This window comes from Lynx rufus, unplaced genomic scaffold (genome assembly GCF_022079265.1).
Source record: "Lynx rufus isolate CCGP_SWC_20201006 ecotype Redwood Valley unplaced genomic scaffold, mLynRuf1.p SCAF_2, whole genome shotgun sequence".
Classification (NCBI taxonomy): Eukaryota; Metazoa; Chordata; class Mammalia; order Carnivora; family Felidae; genus Lynx; species Lynx rufus.
In genome coordinates this window covers 28313423-28326348 of record NW_025814834.1, presented here as the reverse complement: position 1 = coordinate 28326348, position 12926 = coordinate 28313423, and the positions used below count along the sequence as shown (strand labels likewise).

General features: G+C 42.7%; 1 protein-coding gene across 8 annotated transcripts in view; it reads right to left on the bottom strand.

The window, feature by feature from the left end:
• PLEKHM3 (pleckstrin homology domain containing M3) overlaps positions 1-12926 on the bottom strand; it is a 198264-nt gene that overhangs the window by 111610 nt on the left and 73728 nt on the right. For all 8 annotated transcript variants that reach the window (XM_047082243.1, XM_047082242.1, XM_047082245.1 and 5 more), the window contains one exon: positions 9670-9815. In XM_047082243.1, coding sequence (XP_046938199.1) covers positions 9670-9815 — 146 coding nt within the window. The remainder of the gene's footprint in view (positions 1-9669; positions 9816-12926) is intronic.

Genomic DNA, 12926 nt, shown 5'->3' with positions numbered 1-12926 from the left:
AGGCCCTAGAATTAGCCAAAACCTCTATTTAACCAGACTGGAAATAACAACTGACAAGGATACAGAATGCCTCACTTGAGGCATAGAGACACAGGTACGTGCCAGATCCCATAGCAGGCATTAGTGGAGAGTACAACAGGCATGGCCCTGTCCTCGTGTAGCTCAAGGTTCGGTGGAGAAAGACAGAATTGGGTCGAAATATTTGATTTATCATGGTTAAATATGTGCCATATTTAAATATCTTAAACGAGGGAAACACGATGGTGTTCTGGGAAATGAAGTACAGTCCACTTGAAACCGTTGCTGAAAAATGATGTATTGTACAATTCAATTAGTCTTTCTGGCTCTATTGAGCAGTGTTTATACTGAGTCAGGGACCTGCTGAATTAGGTTAACAATGCTACCTTTTAGTAGGTGAACAGAAGGACAAAGGGCACTGGCCAGTCTCCCAGGCCTGAAAAGGCTTCTCTCTTCAGGTGGTACTTAAGCCTAAAAAGGTTGGGGGTGGGGGGGGGGTGGGGAGGGAGTCTTTTACAGAGACAGTAAAAGCAGTGAGACAAATGGGAGAGCAGCTAGCGACATGAGCGTTCATAAGCTGGAATTACTAAAAACAAAAACAGAGCTAGTTTCGATGATGTCTAAGGCACTGCTTCACAAAGTTATTAACCAGTGTTAAGAATACGGAGCAAACTGGGACCACAGCTGCCTGGGTAGGTGAACAAACCCTTGCAAGGCTGAGGGAGGTTTCGGCAGCAAGACTGAGCACATGCTCACTTCTGATAATCAACCACTTACACCGGTAAGGGAATTTTTGAAAGAACTACAAAATTCGGGATAAAATGCTATTTTTGCAAAATAGAGTGCTGTATCCCCACTGATTTCCTAAGTTCTAAACCACCCTGCATACTGGTCTAAGGATTCCACTTTCAAACTCAACTGTAATTAGAATGCTTTTTAAAAAAGAACATGTTAAATATATAGTTACTTAGGGAAGGAAACCATAAAGTTTATGTGAGGAGAAGTTTCTTTGCTATTAATAGAAATATTACATAAATTGTCCGTGAACACCAAATATATCCCCACCTAAGAGCTACTGTCCTATTTCTTGCCAACCAAATTACGAAAACCATGAGAAGCCTGAGCGTTGTTTTGGATGGATATAAAAACTCAGCTCACAGAGGCAGATAGATGGACCCAATACGTTTTTAAAAAATGGTTTTGGTTGGTATTGTCTTTAGTGATCCCACTCCATTCACATTAGAAACAACTTTTATAGGGTTAATAAGTTCATTTTTCAAACCTACTGACTTTTTAATCTTTTACTAAATAATATTTAATGTTTACTAATATTAACATAATTTCTTTCCAGAGCTTTTGAAGCTTACGAACAGACTAATTTAAGCTAGACGAACTCAAGTCAGTGACTGTGATTTTGTTGCAGTTTGTGAACTGGTTCTCCCTTCACAGCGCTGTGGTCTACAGGATTCAAGAGCTGAGGAGGAGGACGAAGTCGAGGTAGAAACGGTTCTCCTCCACACCTCACACATCAAAGTGTATTTATAAACATATTGGTTATGTGAGCAGGAAGCATCATTGGTATAAATTTAAAAGCCTTTTGTTAAGCAGGTGGCAGCTACCTCTTAATGTTCTCGAATGTTGTTCAGGTTTACGTAATTCTGAGAAAGAGGTTCTGGAATGGTGTCCTGGTATGTTCCCCCACAAAAATAGCCCCGGGTAACAGAGCGATGGAGCAAAGGGAATGTTTAACGATAGACAGCAATTTGGAGGTGATGTGGTGGAGGTGGGGGTTGTGAGGACTTCAGTTTTTGTTAAGGGAGGAAAATGGATTGATGAGAACACACTTTTAGAGTAACAACTGGTAAACACAACCTAGTCCAGTTTTTCTGTGTTCCAAAGAATACTAGTCCCACAACAATAGTGTTCTGAGGTTCAACAGGAAAAATGCCACACACTACCTTCTTCACTTGGTGATTCAAAGGGTAGCATGTTAGCCTATGAAAGCTTTCGGATATCGTGTCTGCTTAACGTGCTCAGGCCAGCAATCTCCCAAACCTATTTTACTATAGACAAGGCAGCTTTTTAATGTTGTGCAGGCCTTGTGCAGAGGGCGGTGGGAGACGAAATGCAGGCTGGGCCCTGCTTCCCCACCAGAGGAAGGGGCCTCTTTCTCTAATTCCTTCCATCTTGCCACGCTGTGAGCCCCCAGGGCTGCGTTCTCCTGAGGGGCCCTGTTCCAGCTGTAGCGTTGGCCTAGCTATGGCCCTCCTATAGAACCCTCTTTTTGAGTAACACCTATTAACAAGCACAGAACTTGTTAATGCTCCATGGAACATATTTTGAGAAATGCTGAATTAATCCATTACCTATCCTTAGTAGGGAAAAAAAAAAACTGAATCCAGAGACCTTAAGTGACTTATCTGCAGTCATTTTGTGGCAGAACTTACAGCCAGAGCTCAGATCTCTGGATACTCTGTCCTGTGCTTGGTAGCACTGTTTAAATTCACAGTTATTTTTTAATAACTCTACTATAAACTGTCTACTCATCACTCCTTAGAAGAGGTGATCCCTGTCCATATTCTGTCCTTCTCTTTCCCCAAATACAAAGGCAGGGGGGCTACAGAGGGAGACTAACCTATGATGTAATGTGGCGCTTTGCTAGCCTTTTGATTTTAACCCTAAAGCAAAAAATAAAGTCCAGGAACAACTCATTTATGTAAAAGTCACTTATTTGTGCATTTGTTTATGGTCTTTCTCCCTCCATTGGGATATGAGCATTCACAAGGCAGAGACTGTGTCCCCAGTGTCCAGAACGGTAAGCATGGTGGGTGTTCAATAAATACTTGAAGAAACGAATGAGTGTTCTACAATGCTCTGAACCATACACTCTTACTACTTTACAGACACTTAGAACAGCTTGGCTACTTAGACAACATTTTGAGTTTACAAAGTAGAAAAGGGGAAAGACAGCTTGAAGCAGCACAGTCACAACAGAAGTGACAGCTGGCATCTTGGCTCTGAGGGAAGGAAGGTGCATGCAAGAAGATACAGGTAAAAGTGTAGGACACAACCCTGATTGAGGACAATTCAGAATATGCACCAAACTCAAAAATGTACAACCTACATCTAGGAAGGTGTCCTCAGTCTCACCGGTGAATGGAAGAACTTAGATGCAAAATGATAGATAAAGTTATTCTTTGAATCACTACCTGTAATAGCAAAAGCTTGAAAAACAAAATCATGTCATTGTCATGTAGATTGTCATGTGTAAAAACATGTAAAATTCATGATAGAATACAGAGTGGCTATAAAAAAAAAAAAAAAAACAAGCAAGCCCAGGAAGAGTGATATGATCTAAATGGAAAGCTGTCCCAGAGCAGCATGTAGATCATCAAATTGCCACTGTTGTGTAAAAGAGGACAGAAAATACCTCTGGAAAGATACACAAGAAAAGAGTAATTCAGATGCCAGTGGGAAGAACAGTGTAGGTGGGAATGAAATTATTTATGTATGCATGCCCTTTGTATTTGTGAATCTTGAAATTTGTGGAAGTGTATTATATGTGAAAAAAAGAATAAAAGTACAGCAGTGCAAGGCAATTTCTTGGTGGAAAAGTGCCTTCTATACCACACTAAAGCCCACGGATGTTATCACAGGACCCAACAATCCTATTTATAGCCATAATTCTGAGGCATTAAAAAAGCCAAATATCTAATATGTATTTTCTGAAGTAGAATGTATAGAGTTAAATGACAGCTGAAGTTTTAAAAATAAAAGTGACAGTCCTGTTACTGAAAACTTGGAGAATGAAATCAGGAAAGGGAAAAAAAAATAGATCACTCACACTGTTACCACAGTACAATGACCATTTATTGCTTTGGTATAAGGTTTCCTTCCTGCATTTCCCTCCATGTTTATTGTAAAAAATCATGGAGAAAGTCTTAAATCAATCCCAACCATAATACTTCTTGGTCCTCTTAAAACGAGCACTGGGGCTAATGGAGAAGGAATCAGGAGATCTTAAGGTTAATTGCAATTTGTTCACAAAATCTCCAAATGACTCTGAAAATGTGTTTTTTCCCATCAGTGAGCTGCTCTCTAGCTCAGCGAGGGCAGTCCAGCTTGCCTTGAATGCCTCTCAAGATGTAGAGATAGGAAATAGTTTATGTAACATGGAAAACCCCTAGCTAAATGGAATGTGAATATTCAGGCTAGGACACAAAAATATTTTTTAAAAGCACAACAGAAGGGAACTATTTGGGAAGAGCCGAGGCCAAGTCTGAGGTCCTTACCACCTCTTTGTCATGCTTGATATTTTTGAATGGGAGGGCAGAGAGCAGGAGGAAAGTTATCTTCAAACAGAATTTCATTAGAAAATGGCTACAGAACTCGAGGATAAGGTTTAGCTGCTGGGTAATCCTGGAGCTCAATTCAATTTGCAGGATGTATACCAGAAAATAGATGAAATCCTGCTTTAAAAATAATTAGGAGTATGATTACTCCAGAGGGCAGACAAGGAAACGTTTAAGATGACAGATTTCATTCTGCCCTGCAAAACCATTTTTTCACTCTTTTAAATGGATATTCAAGCCAGTCACGTACTTCTTATTAAGGAGAGGAGGCAGATCTAGCAGAATGATGTCTGGTCTTGGAAACTGATAGGTCTGAATTGATCCTCACAATTAGAAACATCAAGTCCCAATGTCTGAGCAAAGACAGGCTGGACTAAATGGAATATAGTTACTTAATGCCAGTGGGAGATGATCCAGATAAACTCGACCTGCTCTGTTCTTGCTTTAAAATCTTCCCTGGTCCACTGAGAACCTGGGAAGGAAGGTCTAACAAAGGAGGTTTTCCTCATGTACAACATGGCTGAAATGAGCGTACGTAACACCTTCAATTAGTTACTCATCCTCTCAGAATCAAACCCCGTCACCTGGATGACCAGCAAGGCAAAAACGTCTGCTTTGGGGAAAAGACGGAAAGTGTCAGAGATGGCTGAATTGATGGTTTCAGTGGCTTTTAGAACTCAGTGCAAACGGACCTGGATCTCTTCCACCACTTCACACCTTGGTAAGCTGTGCCTGATTTTCAAATTCTCCTCATTTAGTGCCACTTCTTCTGTTTTAACTCCCCAAAGTGGCACAGTCTGTTGGCAGGTGCCACTAGCCTAAGCTCTCAGTGACCCCAGGCTGGGCCTGCCTCCCTCACTTGTTCTCTCTACACCTGTCTTAGCTGTCAAAGCCCCGCTCTAAGCAGATTAATATAAATAATCTAAACCAAAGTCAACCAGTGTCCTTTCCCTCTAAATACATTTTTATCTAATACACGCATGGCAAACATATTTATAGCCAGCATTCAGAGTGCCAAGTATGAGATGCAGAGGAGAGAATGATAACTGTCTGGGAGAGGGGAAGGAAAGAAGTGGGCGAGAGGAAATGAGGTTTAGGACAGGCTTAGGGTTTGCCATGCCGAGTGAGGGCAAGAGGAAGACCAGAGGTGTGCAATGGCAGGGCAGCACTGAGGAACAGGAGGAGTGAGACCATACGGAGGATGCTCACGGGGGCGGGGAGGTAGGGCATGAAGAAGGGGCTAGAAGCGCAGGGACTAGAGATCACAAAAGGTCTTTGTGTCGGGCTATGAGGTTTGGACTTCCATATACAGTCCTAGTAAAAACTGGCATTATCGAGCACTTGTGTGCCAGACACGGTGCCCGGTGCTTTCTGCGAGTCATTCTTTTATGCAAACAGCGCTGTTGTCAAGTAGGTGCTGTTATCGTCATCATCACCTCCGTTCTAAAGGTGAAGACACCGAGACTAAGAAAGGGTACAAGATTCACCCACGGTGGGATCAGAGTTTTCTGAACTGTTGCTGGGGCAAGACTTGCAGGCAGGAGGCCCAGTCAGAAGGCCACCAAACTCCTTCGTGGGAGTGACACCGGAGGTGTGAACTGGTGAGGTGGAAGTGAAGGTGCAGCAGAGAGGGTGATCTCAAGAGTGCGAATCCAGCGTAAAGTTTTGCTAACTGATGTCTCCCAGCGCTGGCAGTGGTGACGGGTGGGGCCATGGACATTCTGGAGGGATGTGTGGTGAGGGGGATGAAGTCCATTTGGGGTGTACCGAGTTTGGAGGGGCCCAGGAGACAGGCCTCGTTCCTTCCGTCCTTCAGCATACATTTCTGCTTACCTACTACGTGCCAGAAACTATGCGAAGACAGGTTCCCCATGCCCAGGTGGCTCACAGAGAGGAGCAATATAAATGTGAGGATAAGAAAAGCAGTGACAACAGCTCCCACTCTTCAAGTGCTTATCAAAGTTATTTGCAGAGTGCCTGTCCTGTATTATCCCAATTCACGTGATTTTTGTAGGTAAATATAGAAGTCATAATAAGAATGAATGCTTATTTGGCACGTACTACGTACTAGCACTATTCTGAACACTTCACATGCATGAACCCATTTAACCTGCAGTGACCCTGTGAAGTGTTACGGTCCTCATGTTACAGATGAGAGCACTCAAACACAGGCTAACTTGCCCAGGGGACAGAGCTTCCCAGGGGTATAGAAAGGATATCAGCCAAATGGCCCCTTGCAATTTTCATGTTTGTTTTAGACTTCAAAAATTACTGGTAGGTGAGTTATGGGTTCCTTCCCCACTTACCTCGCTCCCAGGTGATACAGTGAAAGCAAGTCTCAGACAGCTACTGGCAAGGAGGTATAAAAACAGCCATAAAGACTATGTTTGTACAAAGCACTTTGCTTGGAAGGTTCACTCAAGGCAGATGTGACAATATTCTAACAGAAGGATCAGAAAAAAGCTTCTCGTCAGTCAGATACCAGAATTCTCTATTCTGGCAGGACACAGGACCATGAAAGAATCCTAAGCCTAGGCTACTTCAGTGGATTAGATTCCTCGACTTACCAAGTTCTACTGCCTCATTTATGCATGGGTGGGACTGCAGTACGACGCAGCTAACAACTGCAGTACGATCCACATATCTTGAAGACTACTAGGCTGGAAACTAGAGCTAAGATGTCATTTGGCAATTAAATCCACAGATCTCCCTTTCAGTAGCAAAAAATGGAGCCGGAGGGGTGCCTGGGGGGCTCAGTCAGTTAAGCATCTGATCTTGGCTCAGGTCAGGATCTCCTGGTTTTTGAGTTCAAGCCCTGCATCGACAGCTGACAGCACAGAGCCCACTTTGGATCCTCTGTCCCCTTCTCTCCACCCCTCCTTCCTCTCTGGCCCTCCCCCGCCCCGAAAAATAAATAAACATTAAAAAAAAATTTTTAAATGGAGCTGAAGATAAAAGTAGGAATCATCAGGGAGTTAAAACCATGGAAGAGAAGGAGATACTGCAATAAAGCATAAAGTGGGAAAAGAAAACAAAACACAACGCTAAGGAACTGCAACATTAAAGGTATAGGCTGAGGACAAAGAATCAGAGAAGGTGACTGAGAAAAAAAAGAGTTCAAAGTAGGAGGAAAACCAAGGGTGTATCTTCAAAGTCAAGGCAGAAGAATTCCTGGTCAAATATTATATCCCAGACAAGTCCAGTAGAACAAGAAACTGATGAGGGTCAACTAGATTTGGCAAAACTGATGGAGGAGTTAAGATCGTGAGCAGAGTAAACCTTCCATAGGAGTGAGGTTTCTTCTGTGGCTGGAAGGAGGGCAAGGAGGATGGGTGTAGATGTGGACGAGTTTATAAAAGGGTTGGTGGGACTGTTGCCTTAATCCTGCTATATCTCTATGAAATAGAAGGTAAAGGCACTTCCCAGAGTGACTGGGGCTGGGTGTTTAACCTCTGCAGGATCATGGGTGCTGAAATAAAATGATCTGATGACAGCTACTGATGTAAATGGCAGAGGACTTCCCTAAGCCACCCACTGGCACCTGCATCCACAGACTCTGCCTTTTCTCTTACTTCCTGCCCCAAGCAAAGACCAACCCTCCTGTTGTCTACACGATTCCATCTTTCTCACTTAACCACATCTTCTAGCAATTCTCTCTTCGGTAGTTCACACCAGCATAGAAAACATGCTGTTATTTCTTCCATTAAAACAAAAATCAAACCCAATTGGATCTTACATCTCCTCCAGTTACTCCCCATCTCTCTCCATCCCCTTACAGCAAACTTCTCAAGAGTTGTCTATTCTTGTCGCTACTTTCTCTCCTGTTCCATATCAAACCCACTCCAATCAGACCTTCACTCCCACCGCTCAATTCAAACTGCTCTCAGCGAGGTCAGTCATTATCACCACATTCCTAAATCCCATGGTCAATTCTCAGTGCTCATCTTATCATATCTCATCATCTATGTATCAGCCTCTGTCACAACTGATCTGGAGACACATTCTTCCTGTGGCTTGTTGAACACACTAGGGTCCTTCTACCTCTTTCTGCATTCCTCAGTCTCCTTTGCTGGTTGCTTCTCTCCTTTCTACACTTTTTTTTTTAATGTTTATTTTTGAGAGATAGAGACAGAGACAGAGCATGAGCAGGGGAGGGGCAGAGAGAAAGAGAGACACAGAATCCGAAGCAGGCTCCAGGCTCCCAGCTGTCAGCACAGAGCCCAACGTGGGGCTCAAACTCAAGAACCACGAGATCATGACCTGAGCCAAAGTCGGATGCCTAACCGACTGAGCCAACCAGGCACCCCACTCTTTTCCACACTCTTAAGATGGAGTGTCCCAGTGTTCAGGCTTCCTCTCCTCCTCTCTTGACTTACATTTTTATAGTTACCAAGTCTGCTATTTGTACTTCTGGGATATCCTGGTTGGCTGTTATCAGCTACTTTGCAAAGCTGTTAGCATATACCTGTGATTCTCACTTCCTCCCTTTAAAAAAATAATAAATAGGGGCACCTGGGTGTCTCAGTCAGTTGGGCATCCGACTTCAGCTCAGGTCATGATCTCACAGTCTGTGAGTCTGAGCCCCTTGTCAGGCTCTATGCTGACAGCTCAGAGCCTGGAGCCTGCTTCAGATTCTGTGTCTCCCTCTCTCTCTGCCCCTCCCCTGCTCATGCTCTGTCTCTCTCTCGGTCTCAAAAATAAGATAAAAACATTAAAAATTTTTTAAAAAAATAAAAAATAAAAAAAAAAGAAATAAACAGCAGTCCAGGTAAAGGTGTAAGGGTGGTTCAGTTCACTGTTCCTTGATGTGGACCCCTACCCAGAAGTCCTCATAGCTTCTCTCCAGGTTCTAGTTCCAGGGGGATGGATTTCTGGAAGACTGACCTTGACATGAGTAGGAATGTTACTCTAAGAAATATCTTGAATTATTTAAAGTCCTTTCCCTCAAAAGTCACTTGTATATTCAAGAGTGTTGTGATTTTGGAGAGAAGATCTAATAAAAAATGATGAGGCCTGTTTCTCTATCAGAATTCTTTTTTAGCACCCACAGTTAATTATCAGGGCCCAGAAGTAAAAAACTGCTATATGTCTTTTTAAATGAGGAAATTAATAAAAGTCATAGTTAAGACACCTTTAAATGTGAGATGTTTTGAGAAGCGTTGGATAAGATCTCGTAGCTTTCGTGAGACTCCCTAGTCAAGTTTGCTTCAAATTCTTGCATCATTCCCTTTATACTCCACACAACAACATGTGAACACCTCCACTGCTATCATGAAGTAAACCCAGACTCTGCGCTTACCTTATATTTTGAAGTGTCCCAGTTGTGGACTATGCGTGCTGGGATAAGAAAACTGTCATCCACGTGGCAGCTGCTGCAGTAATACCACCCACTGTAGTTGCACACCTTGGCTTTCCCGTTGGAAAGGCCTATGGATCGCTGGCATCCTGTTCAAGGCAGAAGAAAGAGCCCGTGATTACTGCTGTACTTTTAACACCACAGAACAAGGTTATACAACCCTCAAATAAAAGTCTGTAAAGGGGGGGAAAAAATCCAGAGAATACATGTATAGATGTGTCCAATAGCTTCTACCTCCTCGCCTCCCAAGGGATCACCATAACCTGCACCTAACTGGTCCTGTTTCTAGTCTCTTCTGTGTTTTCTGCACACAGCTGTCGGAGATCAGTGTCTCTACAACCCCCCTATCAGCATCTCACTTCCTCCTCATAAACCATTTCCACCACCAGGCATGTTGCTCAGGGCTTCTCATAAAAGGATCTTATTTAGGGGCGCCCGAGTGGCTCAGTCGGTTGAGCATCCAACTTTGGCTCAGGTCATGATCTCGTGGTCTGTGAGTTTGAGCCCCACTTTGGGCTCTGTGCTGACCGCTCAGAGCCTGGAGCCTGTTTCAGATTCTGTGTCTCCCTCTCTCTCTGCCCCTCCCCCGCTCATGCTCTGTCTCTGTCAAAAATAAACATTAAAAAAATTTTTTAAAGGATCTTATTTAACATGTACAACATTTTGAGATGGTTTTAGCCAAGTTAAGAATTTGTCTGAGGTTACCTAGCCAGTAAGAGGTGGAGTTTGGATTGGACTCTGAGCTTGTCTAATTTAAAAATGACTCAAAAAACGAATATGTGGCCTTACAAAAGAAACTGGTCCTTCAATTGGCCCCTATTTCACCTTTCCAACTACTGACTCCTACTCTCCAGTGGGAATCAGAGAATTCTCCTCACTATTCCCCAAATAAACAGTGTGCTCACTCCGCCCTTCATACATTGGCATATATTATTTCTCCTCACACAACACCCTCTTCTCTGATTTCCAATTTGCCAAATCCTGCCATGACTCAACCAGTGGATGCCTGCAAGTCACTGCTAAGGCCCTTTTCGTGTCCGTGGAAATCCACGATTCTCTGAGCGCTGTCCTGGTCCTCTAAGAAGAACTGGTAATAACCTCAGCTCTGTCACAAAGGAGCCATTCTTTTTCTTCAGGTCGGAGGAACCACCTTCTATTGGTGAGGATAGAAATCCTATCACAAGCCAAAGGACAGAATCCTGGCAGCCCAGAACAGGTGATCATGATTATACTAACAGCAACGTGATCCTGACATTTCTCATCTCCTGCTTCATTTCAGAAATCCTTCCATGTAGCCGCCCACTTCATGGCTGGATCCAGAAGTGTACTGATCACAGAAATCTTACATTAAGCCTATTTCATGATAAGAGTATAAAATGGATTACTCTTCGTCATCATCACCATCGTCATCGTCACCATGTTATACTACTACCGTTACACCTCATTTCCATTAAAGGAGCTCCAAACATTTAACAAACTGCTAACCTAAGAAGAAAGTGATTCACATGTACTCTATGAGTGAAAATATCACAAAAACTCACAGGACTTTCATTTTCATCACAAATCAAACGGCATCAGTAATCAAGCAGTTTCATAGTGCATTCTCCAGGAAGAGAAGTGGTGGTTTTAAGCACAGTCCTTATTGAAAGATGGTAAGTAAATGTATCTGTATTATGCTTCCAAAGCTTCATACCGTTCCTTCCTGGAATGGTTATTTCTTTCCTATTGAGTAGCAGCAAAATCATAACAAGCTCCCGTTTTTCAGATTGGCTGAGCAATGAGATATGTGCGAAAGATAAAGAAGAACCAAACACACACGCTGCTTCTGCTGGACGGAGGCGCCGTCAAAATTCCTAGGCTGTGAACACTGGAATGCTGTTTGCTGCACTCACTGACCACATTATTGCTCATCTGGCATTGAGCACACGCTTCCTGAAACTACTGTGCCTTTTTATGTGCTTTTCCAACTCCTCAAATCTGTTTCTTATCCTCAGTACTTAACACAGAGCTTTACATGGAGCAGACTATTGGTAAATGTTTATGTAGAAAGGATGATAAACTGAATATTATTTGACACACATACACCCACATATGAAGAGATTTTAATTGCCCATAGCTGTCCTAGAATTGATCCTCCCTAACCTGCTCGCCTGACTCTTAAAGCAGTGTACTTTTGTTAAGAACCCCATAAAAAATATGTTGCCCATTCTAAGAATTACACATTACTCATGTGTTCCTATATGGACCCTGGAACAGGAGTCAGTGGAACCTAACACATCCTAGACTCTGGGATATTGCTGTTCCCAAAATTAGTTTATGGTCAAATTGACTTAGCTCTGAAACGACCCTGAATAAAATGCAGTCTTTCCTAATGATTTAGAAAGTGATTACGGTCTTGCAGGAATTCAGGGTCATCATTACAGTTTTGACTCTCCCCACAGAACACAGCAAAAATAAATTTGGGTCACTTTAGCTTTTTGGTTCTTTGGACATTAGATATAATTAACATCAGTAAGCATTTGCTGGATATTTATATATGCTTTAGTGGGTACTACTGGGTTTATCAGTCTATAATTTTTAATGACTTTATTATGATTTCTTAGATGCAATATACATAAGCAATATTAAAATACGGTCTAAAAATGTGTATATCAATCAGGCACACAGGTCCAAAGCTTAACATGCTGGAGGTTCAAATATATGAGTTAACTAAACGAGCTAAGCATTCTCCCCACTGTGCACTAGTCTCATCAAATACAGAAAGGGCTGAGAGAACATGGCTAGGGCTCACTCGGGTTTTAGGTTAGAAAAAGAGCATATAAACTCCTAGTTATTGTGTGTCTTTACCTTCATACCTCATTTGGAACCAGGCTCTCCTACTCTCCGTGCTGAAAGGTCCCCTAATGACTTAGAAGTAGGTTTAAACCTACCTGTACGCTTAGGATATGTACAGGATACCTGTACATTTTGGATACATGGTGTATACACAAGCACAGGTCTAGAGTTAGTAAGCCTGTTCCTGTCTAATACACACCATGAACTCGACCCATCGAACTCTCTAGGCCTGCTTTCCTCACTGCAAAATAAAGGGGCCAGCCTAAATCAAGGGTTGCCAGATTCAGTGACCATCAGAATTTTCTGGAGATGTTTGTGAAAAATGTAGATCCCTCCCCCACCCCTACACTTCAATTCTGTAGATC